The sequence below is a fragment of the Loxodonta africana genome, chromosome 3, assembly GCF_030014295.1.
Source record: "Loxodonta africana isolate mLoxAfr1 chromosome 3, mLoxAfr1.hap2, whole genome shotgun sequence".
Classification (NCBI taxonomy): Eukaryota; Metazoa; Chordata; class Mammalia; order Proboscidea; family Elephantidae; genus Loxodonta; species Loxodonta africana.
The window spans coordinates 72,213,002-72,234,345 of NC_087344.1; the positions used below are offsets into that span (position 1 = coordinate 72,213,002).

General features: G+C 39.9%; 1 protein-coding gene across 3 annotated transcripts in view; it reads left to right on the top strand.

The window, feature by feature from the left end:
* AGO3 (argonaute RISC catalytic component 3) overlaps nt 1-21,344 on the top strand; it is a 180,819-nt gene that overhangs the window by 124,728 nt on the left and 34,747 nt on the right. For 2 of the 3 annotated variants that reach the window (XM_023554525.2, XM_023554526.2), the window contains exons 12-14: nt 621-805; nt 16,907-17,066; nt 18,919-19,027. In XM_023554525.2, coding sequence (XP_023410293.1) covers nt 621-805; nt 16,907-17,066; nt 18,919-19,027 — 454 coding nt within the window. The remainder of the gene's footprint in view (nt 1-620; nt 806-16,906; nt 17,067-18,918; nt 19,028-21,344) is intronic. The other variant, XM_010595205.3, reaches the window with a different exon arrangement.

The following is a 21,344-nucleotide window of genomic DNA, read 5'->3' on the forward strand; positions in this document are numbered from 1 at the left end:
AATTCTGGACTGGGTCATACTTCTAGCTCTGCCATTTATGTAATCACTTGACTTGATTAAATACTTAATGTCATTGAAGCTATTTCCTGATCTATAAAATGGCAATAATACATGACCTGCCTGTTCCTTACGAATCTTGTCAGAAAGAAATTAGAAAATGTACAGTAGCTAAAATTTATCAAGTTCTTAACCATGTATCAAGTAATATGGTAAGTGCTTTTATATGCATTATCTCATTTAATATTCATACCAGTTCTGTAATGGAAATAATCATTTTTACATAAAGAAAACTGAAATAATTTAAGATTTTATAGCTAGTAAGTAGAAGAACTGGGATTGAAACCCACCACTCTGACCCTAGACCTGAGCTCTTAACCAGCACACTCTAGTACTGATGGCCTCTGTAAACTACAAAATACCATGTAATTGTGCAGTGGTGTTTTTAGTTCCCAAGTAGATTACTAACCCACCTTTGCTTTAACATCAGTAGTGTGGTGACGTCTTTTATATTGCACACACAAATCTTTGCATCATTTTCCATTCCTTTGCCAAACTTTCTATTAGTACTTGAAAGGTGTTGATGACTAGACAAAGGGTTTAGTTTTAGTGGTTTCTTCTAGGGGTTTCACGGACCAGCTGCGGAAGATTTCCAAGGATGCAGGGATGCCCATCCAGGGCCAGCCTTGTTTCTGCAAATATGCACAGGGGGCAGACAGCGTGGAGCCCATGTTCCGGCATCTCAAGAACACCTACTCTGGGCTACAACTCATTATCGTCATCCTGCCAGGGAAGACGCCAGTGTATGGTAAGGATATCTTAAGACTGCCTTTTTCCTTAACTACTTGATATTCCTTTTAGATGTTGCAACATATCCTAAACCTTCTAAGTATTAAAACATTTTATAGCTATAGTATGTAAAACCATGCATCGTTAATGTTAAAAAAAAAAAAAGACAAATCAGTAGAGCAAACTAAATAGTCCAGGAAGAGATACTGTGAAAAAATTTCAGTAGCTAAAAGAGACATCACAAAGCAGTGCTTAAGGGAAAAATATTCTATAAAAGTGGCAGTGAGATACCTGGAGTATCTGCATAGTATAGTAACAGACAGAAGCTCTGAAATCAGACCGTGTTGCTTAATTTTTAAGTACGGCCAGTTGTACTACCTGTGTAGCTGTGGCTCATTTACTTAACCACACTAAGCCTTAGTTTCTTCATCTGTGAAACTGGGATATTAATAATACCTAACCCATAGGGTTGCTATAAGAATTAAAAGAGTTTACATACATAAAAAGCCTAGAATGACACCTGTGATACAGTAAGCATTCAATGAATGTTAGTTTTTATTATTGTGAACAAAATAAGGTTTTGTAAAACTTAAAGAGTTAAACATGAATTATTAAATTGCACACTTAATTGTCCTTATGTGGAATCTGTGCATAAATCAAGAGGCAGGCGTTCAAACAGAACAAGGGGATACTGTGTATTTTAAAATTGGAAAAACTGTGTGGCAGGGTTGTGTTCTTTCACCTTATTCAATCTATGTGCTGAATAAATGATCCAAGAAACTGGGCTAGATGAAGAGCGCAGCACCAGGATTGGAGGAAGACTCATTAACAACCTGAGGTAAGCAGATGACACAACCTTCCTTGTCAAAAGTGAAGACCACTTGAAGCACTTATTGATGAGGATAAAAGACTACGTCCTTCAATATGGATTACATCTGAACATAAAAAACGAAAATCCTTACAACCGAACCAGTAAACATCATGAGAAAATAATGAATTGTCAAGGATTTCATTCTTCTTGGGTCAGCAATCAATGCCCATGGAAGCAGCAGTCAAGAAATCAAACAACGTATTGCACTGGGCAAATCTGTGGCTAGAAACTTGAAGTTTTCAAGTGTTAAAGAGCAAAGATGGGGCCACATAAACCAGAGACTCCATCGGCCTGGGACCAGAAGAACTAGATACTGCCCGGCTACCACCAGTGACCGCCCTGATGGAGCAAGAGAAAAGTGGGGCGCAGAACTCTAATTCTAGTAAAATGACCAGACTTAATGGTCTGACTGAGACTGGAGGAATCCTGGAAGACATGGCCCTTGGACTCTCTGTTAACCCTGATGGACTCTTGGACTCTCTGTTGACCCAGAACTAAAACCATTCCCAAAGCCAGCTCATCAGGCGAAGATTAGACCGGACTGTGAGATATAAAAGGATACTCGTGAAGAGTGTGCTTGTTAGTTCAAGTATATACATGAGACTCAATGGGCAGCTAGTGTCCAGAGGTGAGATGAGAAGGCAGAAAAGGACAAGAGGAGCAGATTGAATGGACACAGGAAATCTAGGGTGGAAAGGAATAGTGTGCTGTCACATTATAGAGAGAGCAGCTAGGGTCATATAACAATGTTTGTATAAATTTTTGTATGAGAGACTAACTTGAGCTGTAAACTTTCACTTAAAGCGCAATTAAAAAAACAAAAAGCAAAGATGTCAGTTGGACGACTAAGGTGCGTCTGACCCAAGCCGTGGTATTTTTCTTTGTCCCATGTGTGTGCAAAAGATAAACAGTAAAAAGGAAGACCAAAGCAGAATTGATGTATTCATATTCCGGTGTTGAAGAATATCAAATATACCACAGACTGCCAGAAGAATGAACAAATCTGTCCTGAAGGATGTACAGACAGAATGCAACTCAGAAGGGAGGATGGGGAGACCTTCCGTGAGATGGATGGACACACTGGCTGCAACAATGGGCTTAAACATAGCAACAATTTTGAGGATGGTGCAGGACCAGACAGTGATTGTTCTTCGTACGTAGGGCTGCTATGAGTCAGAGCCAACTCAACAGCACCTAACGACAACAACGAACTGTGCAAAAACAGAAGGTGTATAATTTTCAAACCACCAAATGGAATATGATTATTTAAGTTTTAGAAATAATAGAGGAAATCAAAAAGGAAAAAATATTTTATTTGCCTACATAAAAATTAAAATTTCTGTGACAAAAATATATCTAAAATTAAAAGGAAAACAATATAATGTGAAAAATAGTTGCAGCAAATGGAAACAATAAAGGGCTAATCTATTATTAGAATAATAATTAAAATATTCATACATGTGGATTATTGGGTTCAATAAAGGAAAAACGTTCCTCTGTTCTTTTAGATTAATGAGCAAGGAGTATAAAGCAGAATTTCTCAGGGAGAAACAAAACATGTAAATGGGTGACAAAAGGTTGGGTTTCACCAGTAGTTAAAGAAAGGTACAAATTAATAAGGAAAAATTTTATGCTGCTAACTTAGCAAATATAATTTAAATATTATAAGACCTAGTGCTTGTGAGTACTCTACTTGTGTGTATAAAACCTAGTGACTCTGGTACGTTAATACATTGCTGGTGGCAATATAAATTGATAATACCCTTTACATCCAAAGTCATAAAAATGTGTTTTTAGTAAAAATACTTCGATTTAGTATTTCCACTTCCAAGAATCTATTCAAAGGAAAAAATTTGTAATGTAAAAAAATTTCTACGCACAAAGATTTTCATACTGACACCTGTGATATTAAAAAACGGCAAAGAACTGGTCTTAAACAATGAGTAAACTATAATATAAAAAAAATTTTTTTAATGTTGGTGAAATATTATTCAGTGATAAGAAATGATAGTTATAAATGTCAAAAGATAAAATCTTAAAAGTTGTGATAGTACAGGAGAGGTTAGCACAACTGGACTAAACCAAAAGCAAAGAAATTTCCTGAATACAACCGAACACTTCGAAGGCCGGAATAGCAGGGGCAGAGGCCTGGGGACCATGGTTTCAGGAGACATCTAGGTCAATTGCCATAACAAAATGTATTAAGAAAACATACTGCATCCCACTTTGGTCAGTGTCGTCTGGGGTCTTAAATGCTAGCAGCCAACCATCTAAGATGCATCAATTTGTCTGAACCCACCTGGAGCAGAGGAGAATGAAGAACACCAAAGACACAAGGTAAATGTGAACCCAAGAGACGGAAAGGGCCACATTAACCAGAGACTCCATCATCCTGAGACCAGAAAACTAGATGGTGCCTGGCAACAACTGATGACTGCCCTGACAGGGAACACAACAGAGAATCCCTGATGGAACAGGAAAACAGTGGGATGCTGACCTCAAATTCTTTTTAAAAAACCAGACTTAATGCTCTGACTGAGACTAGAGGACCCCGGAGGCCATGATCCCCAGACCTTCTGTTGGCCCAGGACTGGAACCATTCCCAAAGCCAGCTCTTCAGACTGGGATTGGTCTACACTGTAAGACAGAAAATGATACTGATGAGGAGTGAGCTGCTTGGCTCAAGTAGACATATGAGAGTATGTGGGCAGCTCCTGTTTGGAGATGGGATGAGAAGGCAGGAGGGGGTCAGGAGCTGGTTGAATAGACACGGGGAACAGCTCGGAAAGGAGGAATGTGCTGTCTCATCAGGAGGAGAGCAGCTAGGAGTACATAGCAAGGTGTGTGTAAGTTTTTGTATGACAGACTGACTTGATTTGTAAACTTTCACTTAAAGCACAATGAATTTTAAAAAACTGTGATAAAATACAGAAGTCCGTTATCTTTTAAACTCAATGAATTTGTAAATCAGTAAGGGAAAGACAAACAATCCAGCAAAAAATAGGAAAGGACATAAAACAGAAAAATGAATGATCTTATGAAAAGATGCTTGGCCTCATTTAATCATTAAAAGTATGTGAACCAAAATCAGGTTTTTTCCACCAACAATGATAATACCCATTGTTGGCAAGGATGTGAATAAATACACACTTTGTCCACTGTTTGTGGGAGGATAAGTTGGTATTACCATAGTCTCTAAACTGATTTTCTCTAGTTTCCTTCTAGTCCAGTCTCTACATTTGCTTGCAGAGTGATCTTTTTTTAATTAATAGACTTTTTATTTATTAGAACAATTTTAGACTTAACAGAAAAATCGAACAGATAGGACAGAGATTTCTCATGTACCCTCTTCTTCCTCACACAGGTTCCCCTATTATTAATACCTTGAATTAAGGTTCCTGGGTGGCACAAGGGGTTTGTATTAGACTACTGATCTTAAGGTTGGTGGTTCTAACCCCACCCCCAGTGGCACCGCAGAAGAAAGGCCTGGTGATCTACTTCTGTAAAGATTACAACCCTGTAGAGCAGTTCTACTCTGTAACACAGTGTCGCCATAACTTGGAATCAACTCGATTTTGGTTTGCATTGGTGTAGTACATTTGATGAACCAATATTGATAGTTATTAAGCAAAGTTCATAGTTTGCATTTAGGTTCACTCTTTTCATTGTACAGTTCTGTGGCTTTTGACAGATGTATAATGTCACGTATCCACTGTTAAAGTATCGTACAGAATAGTTTCAAACTCTGTTGTCATTGAGTTGATTCTGACTAACAGTAACCCCACGGGACAGAGTAGAACTAAAGGCTGTAAATCTTTACAGGAGTACACTGCCGCATCTTTCTTCCGAATAGTTACACCACCCTAAAAATCCCTGCACTATTCATCCTTCCCTTTTCCCCCCTCTCCTGTTGCAACCACTCATCTTTTTTTTTTTTTTTAATTAATTTTTATTAAGCTTCAAGTGAACATTTACCATTCCAATCAGTCTGTCACATGTAGGTTTACATACATCTTACTCCCTTCTCCCACTTGCTCTCCCCCTATTGAGTCAGCCCTTTCAGTCTCTCGTTTCGTGCCAATTTTGTTATCTTCCCTCTCTCTCTATCTTCCCATCCCCCCTCCAGTCGAGTTGCCAACACACTCTCCAGTGTCCACCTGATTTAATTAGCTCACTCTTCATCAGCATCTCTCTCCCCCCGACTGACCAGTCCTTCTGATGCCTGATGATTTGTCTTCGGGGATGGTTCCTGTCCTGTGCCATCAGAAGTTCTGGGGAGCATTGTCTCTGGGATTCCTCTAGTCGCAGTCATACCATTAGGTATGGTCTTTTTATGAGAATTTGGGGTCTGTGTCCCATTGGTCTCCTGCTCCCTCAGGAGTTGTCTGTTGTGCTCCCTGACAGGGCAGACATCGATTGTGGCCGGGCACCAACTAGTTCTTCTGGTCTCAGGATAATGTAGCTCTCTGGTTCATGTGGCCCTTTCGGTCTTTTGGGTTCTTAGTTGTCGTGTGACCTTGGTGTTCTTCCTTTGCCTTTGCTCCAGGTGGGTTGAGACCAATTGATGTATCTTAGATGGCTGCTTGTTGGCATTTAGGACCCCAGGCGCCACAATTCAATGTGGGATGCGGAATGTTTTCATAATAGAATTATTTTGCCCATTGACTTAGAAGTCCCCTCAAACCAAGTTCCCCAGACCCCAGCCCCTGCTCCGCTGACCTTCGAAGCTTTCATTTTATCCCGGAAACCTCTTTGCTTTTAGTCCAGTCCAATTAGGCTGACCTTCCTTGTATTGAGTATTGTCTTTCCCTTCACCCAAAGCAGTTCTTATCTACTGATTGATCAATAAAAAGCCCTCTCCCTCCCTCCCTCCCTCCCTCCCCCCTTTGTAACCACAAAAGTATGTGTTCTTCTCCGTTTTTTCTATTTCTCAAGATCTTATAATAGTGGTCTTATACAATATTTGTCCTTTTGCCTCTGACTCATTTCGCTCAGCATAATGCCTTCCAGATTCCTCCATGTTATGAAATGTTTCAGAGATTTGTCACTGTTATCGATGCATAGTATTCCATTGTGTGAATATACCACAATTTATTTACCCATTCATCCGTTGACAGACATCTTGGTTGCTTCCAGCTTTTTGCTATTGTAAACAGAGCTGCAATAAACATGGGTGTGCATATATCTGTTTGTGTGAAGGCTCTTGTATCTCTAGGGTATATTCCGAGGAGTGGGATTTCTGGGTTGTATGGTAGTTCTATTTCTAACTGTTTAAGATAACGCCAGATGGATTTCCAAAGTGGTTGTACCATTTTACCATCCCACCAGCAGTGTATGAGAGTTCCAATCTCTCCGCAGCCTCTCCAACATTTATTATTTTGTGTTTTTTGGATTAATGCCAGTCTAGTTGGTGTGAGATGGAATCTCATCGTAGTTTTAATTTGCATTTCTCTCATTGCTAATGATCGGGAGCATTTTCTCATGTATCTGTTGGCTGCCTGAATATCTTCTTTAGTGAAATGTGTGTTCATATCCTTTGCCCACTTCTTGATTGGGTTGTTTGTCTTTTTGTGGTTGAGTTTTGACAGAATCATGTAGATTTTGGAGATCAGGCGCTGGTCTGAGATGTCATAGCTGAATATTCTTTCCCAATCTGTAGGTGGTCTTTTTACTCTTTTGGTGAAGTCTTTAGATGAGCCATAGGTGTTTGATTTTTAGGAGCTCCCAGTTATCTGGTTTCTCTTCATCATTTTTGGTAATGTTTTGTATTCTGTTTATGCCCTGTATTAGGGCTCCTAGGGTTGTCCCTATTTTTTCTTCCATGATCTTTATCGTTTTAGTCTTTATGTTTAGGTCTTTGATCCACTTGGAGTTAGTTTTTGTGCATGGTGTGAGGTATGGGTCCTGTTTCATTCTTTTGCAAATGGATATCCAGTTATGCCAGCACCATTTGTTAAAAAGACTATCATTTCCCCAATTGACTGACACTGGTCCTTTGTCAAATATCAGCTGCTCATACGTGGATGGATTTATATCTGGGTTCTCAATTCTGTTCCATTGGTCTATGTGCCTGTTGTTGTACCAGTGCCAGGCTGTTTTGACTACTGTAGCTGTATAATGGGTTCTGAAATCAGGTAGAGTGAGGCCTCCCACTTCTTCTTTTTCAGTAATGCGTTGCTTATCCGGGGATTCTTTCCCTTCCATATGAAATTAGTGATTTGTTTCTCTATCCCCTTAAAATATGACATTGGTATTTGGATTGGAAGTGTGTTATATGTATAGATGGCTTTTGGTAGAAGAGACATTTTTACTATGTTAAGTCTTCCTATCCATGAGCAGGGTATGTTTTTCCACTTAAGTATGTCCTTTTGAATTTCTTGTAGCAGAGTTTTATAGTTTTCTTTGTATAGGTCTTTTACATCTTTGGTAAGATTTATTCCTAAGTATTTTATCTTCTTGGGGGCTACTGTGAATGGTATTGATTTGGTTATTTCCTCTTCGGTGTTCTTTTTGTTGATGTAGAGGAATCCAAGTGATTTTTGTATGTTTATTTTATAACCTGAGACTCTGACAAACTCTTCTATTAGTTTCAGTAGTTTTCTGGAGGATCCCTTAGGGTTTTCCATGTATACGATCATGTCATCTGCAAATAGTGATAGCTTTACTTCCTCCTTGCCAATCTGGATACCCTTTATTTCTTTGTCTAGCCTAATTGCCCTGGCTAGGACTTCAAGTACGATGTTGAATAAGAGCGGTGATAAAGGGCATCCTTGTCTGGTTCCCGTTCTCAAGGGAAATGCTTTCAGGTTCTCTCCATTTAGAGTGATACTGGCTGTTGGCTTTGCATAGATGCCCTTTATTATGTTGAGGAATTTTCCTTCAATTCCTATTTTGGTAAGAGTTTTTATCATAAATGGGTGTTGAACTTTGTCAAATGCCTTTTCTGCATCTATTGATAAGATCATGTGGTTTTTATCTTTTGTTTTATTTATGTGATGGATTACATTAATGGTTTTTCTGATATTAAACCAGCCTTGCATACCTGGTATAAATCCCACTTGATCAGGGTGAATTATTTTTTTGATGTGTTGTTGGATTCTATTGGCTAGAATTTTGTTGAGGATTTTTGCATCTATGTTCATGAGGGATATAGGTCTAAAATTTTCTTTTTTTGTAATGTCTTTACCTGGTTTTGGTATCAGGGAGATGGTAGCTTCATAGAATGAGTTGGGTAGTATTCCGTCTTTTTCTATGCTTTGAAATACCTTCAGTAGTAATGGTGTTAAGTCTTCTCTGAAGGTTTGGTAAAACTCTGCAGTGATGCTGTCTGGGCCAGGACTTTTTTTTGTTGGAAGTTTTTTGATTACCGTTTCAATCTCTTTTTTTGTTATGGGTCTATTTAGTTGTTCTACTTCTGAATGTGTTAGTTTAGGTAGGTAGTATTTTTCCAAGAATTTATCCATTTCTTCTAGGTTTTCAAATTTGTTAGAGTACAATTTTACGTAGTAATCTGAAATGATTCTTTTAATTTCATTTGGCTCTGTTGTGATGTGGTCCTTCTCGTTTCTTATTCGGGTTATTTGTTTCCTTTCCTGTTTTTCTTTAGTCAGTCTAGCCAATGGTTTATCAATTTTGTTAATTTTTTCAAAGAACCAGCTTTTGGCTTTGTTAATTCTTTCAATTGTTTTTCTGTTCTCTAATTCATTTAGTTCAGCTCTAATTTTTATTATTTGTTTTCTTCTGGTGCCTGATGGGTTCTTTTGTTGCTCACTTTCTATTTGTTCAAGTTGTAGGGACAGTTCTCTGATTTGGGCTCTTTCTTCTTTTTGTATGTGTGCATTTATCGATATAAATTGGCCTCTGAGCACTGCTTTTGCTGTGTCCCAGAGGTTTTGATAGGAAGTATTTTCATTCTTGTTGCTTTCTAAGAATTTCCTTATTCCCTCCTTGTTGTCTTCTATAACCCAGTCTTTTTTCAGGAGGGTATTGTTCATTTTCCAAGTATTTGATTTCTTTTCCCTAGTTTTTCTGTTATTGATTTCTAGCTTCATTGCCTTGTGGTCTGAGAAGATGCTTTGTAATATTTCGATGTTTTGGATTCTGCAAAGGTTTGTTTTATGACCTAATATGTGGTCTATTCTAGAGAATGTTCCATGTGCACTAGAAAAGAAAGTATATTTTGCAGCAGTTGGGTGGAGAGTTCTGTATAAGTCAATGAGGTCAAGTTGGTTGATTGTTGTAAGTAGGTCTTCCGTGTCTCTACTGAGCTTCTTACTGGATGTCCTGTCCTTCTTCGAAAGTGGTGTGTTGATGTCTCCTACTATAAATGTGGAGGTGTCTATCTCACTTTTCAATTCTGTTAAAATTTGATTTATGTATCTTGCAGCCCTGTCATTGGGTGCATAAATATATAATATGGTTATGTCTTCCTGATCAATTGTCCCTTTTATCATTATATAGTCCTTCTTTATCCTTTGTGGTGGATTTAAGTCTAAAGTCTATTTTGTCAGAAATTAATATTGCTACTCCTCTTCTTTTTTGCTTATTATTTGCTTGATATATTTTTTTCCATCCTTTGAGTTTTAGTTTGTGTCTCTAAGTCTAAGGTGTGTCTCTTGTAGGCAGCATATAGATGGCTCGCGTTTCTTTATCCAGTCCATGACTCTCTGTCTCTTTATTGGTGCATTTAGTCCATTTACATTCAGCGTAATTATAGATAAATAAGTTTTTAGTGCTGTCATTTTGATGCCTTTTCATGTGTGTTGTTGGCCATTTCATTTTTCCACATGCTTTTTTGTGCTGAGACGTTTTTCTTAGCAGCTTGTGAGATCCTCATTTTCATAATGGTTAACTTTATGTTTGTTGAGTTGTTACGTTTTTCTTGGCTTTTTTCTTGAGTTATGGAATTGATATTCCTTTTCGTGGTTACCTTATTATTTACCCCTATTTTTCTAAGTAAAAACCTAACTTGTATCGTTCTATATCGCCTTGTATCACTCTCCATCTGGCAGTTCAGTGCCTCCTATATTTAGTCCCTCTTTGATTGTTGTGATCGTTTATCTATTGATCTCCATGATTTCCTGTTATGTGTATTATTTTGTTTATTTATTTATTTTTTAGAATTAATCTTAATTTGTTTTTGTGCTTTCCCTATTTGAGTTGCGTTGATATCAGGACGTTCTGTTTTGTGACCTTGTATTGTGCTGGTACCTGATATTATTGGTCGTCAGGCCAAACAATCTCCTTTAGCATTTCTTGCAGTCTTGGTTTAGTTTTTGCAAATTCTCTAAACTTGTGTTTATCTGTAAATATCTTAATTTCTCCTTCATATTTCAGAGAGAGTTTTGCTGGATATATGATCCTTGGTTGGCAGTTTTTCTCGTTCAGTGCTCTGTATACATCGTCCCATTCCCTTCTTGCCTGCATGGTTTCTGCTGAGTAGTCTGAACTTATTCTTATTGATTCTCCCTTGAAGGAAACCTTTCTTTTCTCCCTGGCTGCTTTTAAAATTTTCTGTTTGTCTTTGGTTTTGGCAAGTTTGATGATAATATGTCTTGGTGTTTTTTTTTTTTGGATCAATCTTAAATGGGGTTCGATGAGCATCTTGGATAGATATCCTTTCGTCTTTCATGATGTCAGGGAAGTTTTGTGTCATGAGTCCTTCAACTATTTTCTCTGTGTTTTCTGTCCCCCCTCCCTGTTCTGGGACTCCAGTCACTCGCAAGTTATCCTTCTTGATAGAGTCCCACATGATTCTTAGGGTTTCTTCATTTTTTTTAATTCTTTTATCTGATTTTTTTTCAGCTATGTTGGTGTTGATTCCCTGGTCCTCCAGAAGTCCCAGTCTACATTCTAATTGCTCAAGTCTGCTCCTCTGACTTTCTATTGCGTTGTCTAATTCTGTAATTTTATTGTTAATCTTTTGGATTTCTACATGCTGTCTCTCTATGGATTCTTTCAACTTATTAATTTTTCCACTATGTTCTTGAATAATCTTTTTGAGTTCTTCAACAGTTTTATCAGTGTGTTCCTTGGCTTCTTCTGCATTTATCCTAATTTCATTTGTGATATCTTTAAGCATTCTGTAAATTCGTTTTTTATATTCTGTATCTGATAATTCCAGGATTGTATCTTCATTTGGGAAAGATTTTGATTCTTTTGTTTGGGGGGTTGGAGAAGCTGTCATGGTCTGCTTCTTTATGTGGTTTGATATGGACTGCTGTCTCCGAGCCATCACTCGGCAACTAGGTTTTCCAGGTAATCAGCTATAAAAAAAATGCAGTCAGATCCCTATCTGAATTCTCCCTCTGGCTCAGGGTATTCGGATGTTAATGGAGCCGCCTGGGGAGGGTGGGGGAGGGATCAGAGAGCTAGGAGTGTAGCACCACGGAATATAGAGCTGATCCCCGCGTTCACGCTCCGCCCCCGTCCGCCAAAATCCCAGCGGGACGGCTCCCTGGCTGCGACGCTACTCTCCCCGCTCCGAGACCTGTCACTTCCTCCCGGGGACTTCTCCCTCCGGTGCGCGGCACCGCTCGCGCGAACTGGGTGAGCGTCTCCCGCACAAACGGGTGGTTCCGCCCCCGGGGTCTATTCAGGGTAATATAATTGGACCCCGCGCTCACGCCCCGCCCGCGTGCGCCCAAATCCCAGCGGGATGGCTCCCCGGCTGGGACGCTGCTTTCCCCCTCCGAGACCAGTCACTTCCTCCCAGGGACTTCTCCCTCCGGTGCGCCGCACCGCTCGCATGAACTGGGTGGGCGTCACCTGCACAACCAGGTGGGCCCGCCCCCTGGGTCAATTCAGGGGAATATAACTGATCCCCACGCTCACACCCCGCCTGGTTTCACCAAAATCCCAGCTGGACGGCTCCCCGGCTGGGATGCTGCTCTCCCCGCTCCAAGACCTGTCACTTCCTCCCGGGGACTTCTTCCTCCTGTGCGCTGCGTCGCACGCGCGAACGGGGTGGGCGTCCCCCGCACGAATGTGTGGGCCCCGCCCCAGGGTCGCTTTAGGGAAATATAGCTGATCCCCCTGCTTGCGCCACGCCCGCTTCCTGCCAAACTCCCGGCGGGACGGCTCCCCGTCTGGAACGCTGCTCTCCGCGCTCCAAGATCAGTCACTGCCTCCCGAGTGCTTCTCCCTCCACCTGCGCTGCTACGCCGCCCACGCCAACCAGCTAGACTCCCTCCCGGGATGGGTTCGGGGGCGTAGGGCTGGGCCCCTTGTCTGTGCCCTCTGCCCCCCTGGGCTCTGCCCCAGATCGGGCTCCGAAGGTCACCTACCTGGTACGCTGGCTCCTAGTTCTGAAAACGGTCACTGTCTGCCCGAATTTGTTCGTTTTCCATCTCTAAGTCTGTGTTTGTTGTTCAGAGTTCATAGATTGTTATGTATGTGATCGATTCACTTGTTTTTCCGAGTCTCTGTTGCAAGAGGGATCCACGGTAGCGTCCACCTAGTCCGCCATCTTGGCCCCGCCCCCCACCACTCATCTTTTCACTGTCTCTGTAGTTTTGCCTTTTTCAAAGTGTCATATAGTGTCATATATACAGTATATAACCTTTTCAGACTGGCTTTTTTCACTTAGTAATAAGCATTTACGTTTTCTTCATGTCTTCTATTGGCTCAATAGCTCATTTCTTTTTTTTTTTTTAATTGTGGCAAAATACATACAGTTATGAGTTGCTTACCATCCGTCCATTCAGGCAACATCTGACCTCATATATGTCTGTGGTCCCATAAAGTTTCTTTGTTTTTGTTTTTTTTAAAAGGGAAAGCAGCTTTTCTTTTGTTTATTATTTTTGTCTAATGGTTTTAAAAATCCCAAACCCAGATTCTTGCAGCACTGAACCACAGTTGGGATACAGGCAGGTGTGGCAGAAGACATGGCTCTGGGCTCGGGCTCTGCAGCTTTGTCCAGTGGGCAGGCGTGCTGCCGCAGCAGTGGTTTCAACACCTGGGCTATTCCTGTTGCTCAGGTGGGTGGAACAGCCCGGGTCCTGTTGGGCGCACTCTCCTCCCTTGCTCCCTGCCTCCACGCCTAGCTTCCTCTCCCTCCTCTCTGCTTCCTCTCAGCCGCCACAGCTACTGCTGCTGCTCATTCCTCCAGGCTCCACCAGCAGCTCTAGCAGCAGTAGCAGCGACAAGGACAACCTGAAACGGGCTCCCATAAGGTTTTAATATGGTGTTTGCAAAACATCCAAATCACATAACTTCCTATTTCACAGAACGTATCATGGATGTTTTGGAGCCCTGGTGGTGGCACAGTGGTTAAGAGTTTGGTTGCTAACCTAAAGGTTAGCAGTTTGAATCCACCAGCCACTCTTTGGAAACCCTGTGGGGCAATTCTCCATCCTGTAGAGTTGCTATGAGACAGAATCGACTCAAAGGCGACTGGTTTGGGTTATTTTGGTTTTTATCATGGATGTTAAGCGACACATACCTTTATAGTATAAAACTTGCAGTTTTAACAGCTTTTAAGTGTACAATTCAGTGACATTAATTATACTTACCATGTTATACAACTATTACCACTATTTCCAAAACCTTTTCATCACCCGAAACAGAAACAGTACTCATTAAGCAGTAACTCCCCATTCTCTCTTCCCTCCTGCCCCTGGTAAGTTCTAATCTACTTTCTGTCTCTGTGCATTTGCCTGTTCTAGATATTTCATGTAAGTGGGATCATATTTGTCCTTTTGTGTCTGTCTTAGCGTGTTTTCAAGGATCATCCATGTCGAAGCATGTATTAGAACTTTATCCCTTTTAATGGCTGAATAAATGTCTTGTCTGGATATACCATGTTGTTTATCCATTCGTCTGTTGGTGGACACTTGGGTTTTTTCCACCTTTTGGCTATTGTGAATAATGCTGCTATGAGCTTTGGTACAAAAGTATCTGTTTGAGTCCCCCTGCCTTCAGTTATTTTGATTATACCCTGGTGGTTCAGTGGTTAAGAGCTACAGCTGCTAACCAAAAGGTCAGCAGTTCGAATCCACCAGGTGGTCCTTGGAAACTCTGGGGCAGTTCTGCTTTGTCCTGTTGGGTCGCTATGAGTTGGAATTGACTCGACAGCAGCAGGTTTGATTTTTTGGCTTATATACCCTAAGGCCTAGAGTTTGCTGGGTCATATGGTAATTCTATGTTTAATTTTTTGAGGAACCGCCAAGCTGTTTTCCATAGCAGCTGTACCATGTATAGTTAGATCTCAAATTTTATTTTAAAATATTTTCCATATGTTTTGTATGTAAGAAGTTGTATACACTGTTTTATTGACTATGAAAAGTTTTATCGACTATGTGAATCATAGCAAATCATGGGTAACATTGCGAAGAATGGGAATTTCAGAACACGTAATTATGTCCATGTGGAACCTGTACATAGACCAAGAAGCAGTTGTTCAAACAGAACAAGAGGATACTGCATGGTTTAAAAATTTTAAAAAGGTGTGCTTCAGCGTTGTACCCTTTCACCATACGTATTCAATCTGTATGCTAAGCAGATAATCCAAGAAGCTGGACTATATGAAGAAGAATGTGGCTTTAGGGTTAGTGGAAGACTCGTTAACAACCTGCAGTATGCAGATGACACAACCCTGCTTGCAGAAAGCTAAGAGGGCTTGAAGGACTTAACACTTATGAAGATCAAAGACTACAGCCTTCAGTATTGGTCACACCTCAGCATAAAGGAAACAAAAATCCTCACAACTGGACCAATAAGCAACATCATGCTAAATGGAGAAAATGTTGAAGTTATGAAAGATTTCGTTTTACTTGGATCCACAATCAGCACTCATGGAAGCAACAGTCAAGAAGTCAAATGACATATTGCATTGGGCAAATATGCTGCAAAAGATCTCTTTAATGTGCTGAGGACTAAGGTACACCTGACCTAAGCCATGATATTTTCAGTCATCCCATATGCACGTGAAAGCTGGAGAATGAATAAGGAAAACTGAAGAATAACACATGCATCTGAATTATGGGTGTTGTGAAGAATATCGAATATACCATGGACTGCCAGAAGAACAAACAAATCTGTCTCGGAACAAGGGCAGCTGGAATGCTCCTTGGAAGTGAGGATGGCAAGAGTTCCTCTCGTATCTCTGGGACATGTCATCAGGAGGGACCAGTCCCTGGAGAAGGACATCATCATGCTTGGTAAAGCAGAGAGTCAACGAACAAGAGGAAGACCCTCCACCGGATGGACTGACACAGTGGCTGCAGCAATGGGCTCAAACACAGCAGTGATTGTCAGGATGGCACAGGACCCAGCAGTGTTTCGTTCTGTTGTACATAGATTCACTATGAGTCGGAACCAACTCAACCATACTTCATAAAAACAACATACACTGAACTGTTTGTGCAAGTCATAATGGCAGGGCAGGTACATTGTAATACCTCTGTATTTTTTTTAATTAAAGGTTGGAGGATTGAAAACTGAGCATATGTGGTTATAACCCCATAATAATAATATAAATTAGAAAAAGTGTAATGGAATGTTAACAGATTATGGTATTTTTCTCTTTATGGTTTTTTCCTTTTTATTGTTGTAAAGATATATATAACGCAACATTTACCAATTCAGCATTTTTCTTGTGTACAATTTAGTGATCTTAATTACATTAATCACACTGTGTAACCATCACCAATAGTTGTTACAAATTTTCCATGTCCATAAACAGAAATTCACTGCTTCCTAAACGACAACTCCCCTTTTCCCCCTCCCTCCTACCCGCGATGACCACTAATAAAACTTTGGTCTCTATACCTTGGCCTATTCTAGATATTTCATGTAAGTGAGATCATAAAATATTTGTCCTTTTGTGATTGACTTATTTCACCCAGCACAATGTTTTCAAGGTTCATCCATGTTATAGCATGTATCAGGACTTTATTTTTCTTTATGGCTGAGTAAAAGCCAATTGTATGTATGTACCATATTTTGTTGATCAGTTCATCTGTTGATGGACATTTAGGTTGTTTCTTCCTTACGGTTTTTAGTTATTGTGGTTATCCTATTTTTATAAAGGTAAAAATAAACCTTTTTATAAAAGAAAACGACCAGAAAAAAGTCACTAAATACTTAAGCTAACCTTCAAGACAGTATACTTTAAATTTTAACAGCATAGTTTTAGTATTGGTGTCCTGTAATACAGTAACGTATATCAAAGTAGGGAAACATAGTAGCTTTATTTTCAATAACGTCTGGCCTTTTTTCTAACTAGAGGTATTTTCATTTGTTCTGTAGCGGAGGTGAAACGTGTAGGAGACACACTTTTGGGTATGGCTACACAGTGTGTTCAAGTCAAGAATGTAATAAAAACATCTCCTCAAACTCTCTCAAACCTGTGCCTGAAAATAAATGTTAAACTCGGAGGGATCAATAATATTCTTGTACCTCATCAAAGGTAAGATAAGCTAATACTTATGAAAATTATTTTTCTTTCCCTGATTTTTCTATATATTGCCAGATCTAAGTATCTCTGTGTAAGAGATAGCTTTGATGATTCCTGCCATGGGAGATAATAGAAATTTCCACAAAAAAATTAAGAGGTTCAGTTGGCAAAGTTAAGAGATTCTCTTGTGAAAATCCCCTTTCTCTCCCCTCATTTTTATTTGGTGCAAATACCTCTTACCCAGCCAGAAAGTATAAATTTTAGGACTTTAAAAGCTTTGTTTATTTCTCACTGAAGAGCCTAGCCTGAAGAATTTTCTCGTTATTGAGACGTTGCCTTCGGCCTGGATTATAGATTCATGACACTACTCACGTGTCATGAAAGTGAGGGGGAGGAATGGAGGGAGGCTGAGGGGCATGTGGCTAGTCTGAGTAGCCAGATCAACACCTACAGTCAGTGGAACAATAGATACTGTTAGATCACCTCTTAGGAAGTATGAGACATCATAACTCAGAAAGAGGAAGTAGCTAATTGTATAGGTCACTGGGGAAGAGGCCATTATTTGGAGAATTGAACAACAGGTTCTCTATCATAGTTTTAAGAACATGCGTCTTCTGACATAAATATGAAGGCAAAATCATGATCCTGGATTACTTGACTTAATTCTATGACAATTCTGTGATGAAGAGGAAAAAGGGAAGGATATAGACAGGACTAGCATTTATTTGTTGAGTATTAAAATGTACTATTTGGTATACTGGGTGGTTTCATCTTTAATATATACTTGTGAGGAAGATACTACTATTCACTTTTAGTAGCTGGAGCCACTGAGGCTCAAAAAGTTAAGTATCTTGGCCAATCTACACCACAAAATAGCATTAGAATAAGGATGGACGGACCCCTGTGTGTTTGAAATAAAAGCCACCTTTTATTCTGTTTTTCCTTGTCTCTGCTTCACATCCCTGTTAAGTATGAGGTGAAATTCATAAATGAGATTAATACAGCTAATCCTGGACTTAACGACAGGGTTCCATTCCAATGACTCCATCATAAGTTGGTTCTGACATAAGTCAGATACCTTTTTTTTAATTTTCATTATTGTCAGTATATTTATAAATCCAATCTTTATTTGTCTTTGGGGGTTGGAACTATTATGTGTAAATCTACAGATATGATGACATCAGCAAATTACATGCTGCAACATTGTATGTGGTACATATTACTAATGGTAAGGTGTACCAAAAAAAAAAAGGTCATAAGTGAGGTTTGTCATAACTTGAATACATCATAAGTTGGGGACTACCTGTATAGATTTTTATCAACAAATCCAAGAACGAAGAGATAATCCTTTGAATCTTAAAAGATGTAGTTTTAAAATAAAATACTACCTACTTTATGTCTAATAAATATAGATTTATACTTTGGGCCAGGGGATGGGAGTAGTAAATGCCCATGATACCTTCTAGTCTAAAGTTTAATGATTCCTTTTCTCTTTGAGAGATTACATAACCTTAAGACTTAGAGTCAAGAAAGATTGACAGAAATTGGTAGAGTGATAATAGGAAAGTTTATCATTTTAGGGTTATTATGGAGTTGCCCTTTGCATCCACCAGCACCACTGCTAAAGACGGAAACTGATCTGAGTAAGATATTGGATAGACCCATTGTGACATCTTTTATTTCATTGACTGGTCATTCGTGAATTAAGAGAATAAAGCTGTCAGTAGTTCAGGCCTATGAAGCTGTCTATAAAAGACTTCCTCTGTGCTCTGTCGGCAACTTGCAGTTGTTTTGGAGTAGTGTGAAACAGATAAGTGAATAATGAAAAAAATTAATATCTAACTCTTTTAAAAATGTGTTTAAGACCTTCTGTGTTCCAGCAACCCGTGATCTTTTTGGGAGCAGATGTCACTCATCCACCTGCTGGTGATGGGAAGAAGCCTTCTATTGCTGCTGTGAGTGTCAGTAGGCAGGTTTGTCTTTACCTAATACTTAAACGAATATCAACATTTCGGTTTAAACTTTCATAATTTTATATATTTTCTTTGTACCATAATATACACTCAACTTTTATAAATGTTTTATAGGTGGTTTTTTTTTTAAAGGGTAATTATTTTCTAGTTTGAGAGAGCTACAAGTTCCATGTTCTTATTAGATGCAGTTGAGCCAGTTCTGACTCATAGTGACCCTATATATAACAGAACATTGCCCAGTCCTGTGCCATCCTCGCAGTCATTGCTACGTTTGAGCCCATTGTTGCAGCCACTGGGTCAGTCCATCTCACTGAGGGTTTTCCTCTTTCACTGACCCTCTACTTTACCAAGCATGGTGTCCTTCTCCAGGGACTGATCCTTCCTTACAACAAGTCCAAAGTATGTGAGATACAGAAGGGAAGGACAACACACAATAAAGAAGTCAGGACAACTGGAATAAACCAAAAGCTGAGAAGTTGCCTGAATATAACTAAATACTTCAAGGGACTGAGTATCAGGGGCGGGGGTCTGGGGTCCATGGTTTCAGGGGATATCTAGGTCAGTTGTTATAACAAAGTTTATTAAGAAAATGTTCAGCATCCTGCTTCAGTGAGTGGCATCTGGGGTCTTAAAAGCTAGTGAACGGCCACCTAAGCTACATCAATTGGTCTCAACCCACCTTGAGCAAGGAGAATGAAGAACACCAAAGACATAAGGAAAATATTAGCCCAAAAGACAGAAAGGGCCACATAAACCAGAAACTCCATCAGCCTGAGACCAGAAGATCTAGATGGTGCCCGTCTACCATCAATGGCTACCCTGATGGAACACAACAGAGAGTCCCTGATGGAGCAGGAGAAAAGTAGGGTGCAGAACCCAAATTCTAGTAAAAAGACCAGACTTAATGGTCTGAGACTAGAGGGACCCTGGAAGACACGGCCCCCGGACTCTCTGTGAGCCCAGAACTGAAACCAGTCCTGAAGTCAACTCTTCAGACAAAGATTAGACTGGACTATAAGACATAAAATGATGCTCGTGTGGAGAGTGCTTCTTAGCTCAAATAGATACAGAGACTAAATGGGCAGATCCTGTCCGGAGGCGAGATGAGAAGGCAAAAAGGGACAGGAGCTGGTTGAATGGACGTGAAAATCCAGGGTGGAAAGGAGGAGTATGCTGTCGTGTTATAGGGAGAGCAACTAATGTCACATAACAATATGTGTATAAATTTTTGTATGAGAAACTAACTTGAGCTGTAAACTGTCACTTAAGGCACAATTAAAAAAAATAAAGTATGTGAGGTGCAGTCTCTCCATCCTTGCTTCCAAGGAGCATTCTGGTTGTACTTCTTTCAAGACAGCTTTGTTCATTCTTTTGGCAGTCCACTGTATATTCATTATTCTTCAGCAACACCACAATTCAAACACATCAGTTCTTCTTCAGTCTTGCTTATTCATTGTACAGCTTCTGTGTGCCCGTGAGGCAATTGAAAACACCATGGCTTGGGTCAGGCACACCTTAGCCCTAAAGGTGACATCTTTGCTTTTTAACACTTTAAAGAGATTTCTTGCAGCCAGTTTGCTCAATGCAGTGTGTCTTTTGATTTCTTGACTGCTGCTTCCATGGCTGTTGATTGTGGATCCAAGTAAATTGAAGTACTTGACAACCTCAGTCTTTTCTCCATTTATCATGATGTTGCCTGTTGGTCCAGTTGTAAGGAATTATGTTTTCTTTATACTGAGGTGTAATCCATACTGAAGGCTGTGGTCTTTGATCTTCATTAGTAAGTGCTTCAAGTCCTCTTCACTTTTAGCAAGCAAGGTTGTCACCTGCATATCACAGGTTATTAATGAGTCTTCCTCCAACCCTGATGCCTCCTTCTTCTTCATATAGTCCAACTTCTGGGATTATTTGCTCAGCCTACAGATTGAATAGATATGGTGAAAGGATACAATCCTGACATACACCTTTCCTGACTTTAAACCATGCAGTATCCCCTGGTTCTGTTCTAACAACTGCCTCTTGACCTATGTACAGATTCCTCATGAGCACAATTCAGTGTTCTGGAATTCCGCAGTGTTATCCATAATTTGTTATGATCCATACAGTTGAATGCCTTAGCATAGTTAATAAAACATAGTTTATTATGTTGGCATAGTTAATAAAACACAGGTAAACATCTTTCTGGTATTCTCTACTTTCAGCCAGAATCCATCTGACATCAACAGTGATATCCCTGGTTCTACAGCCTCTTCTAAATCCAGCTTAAATTTCTGGCAGTTCCCTGCCAATATACTGCTGTAGCCGCTTTTGGATGATC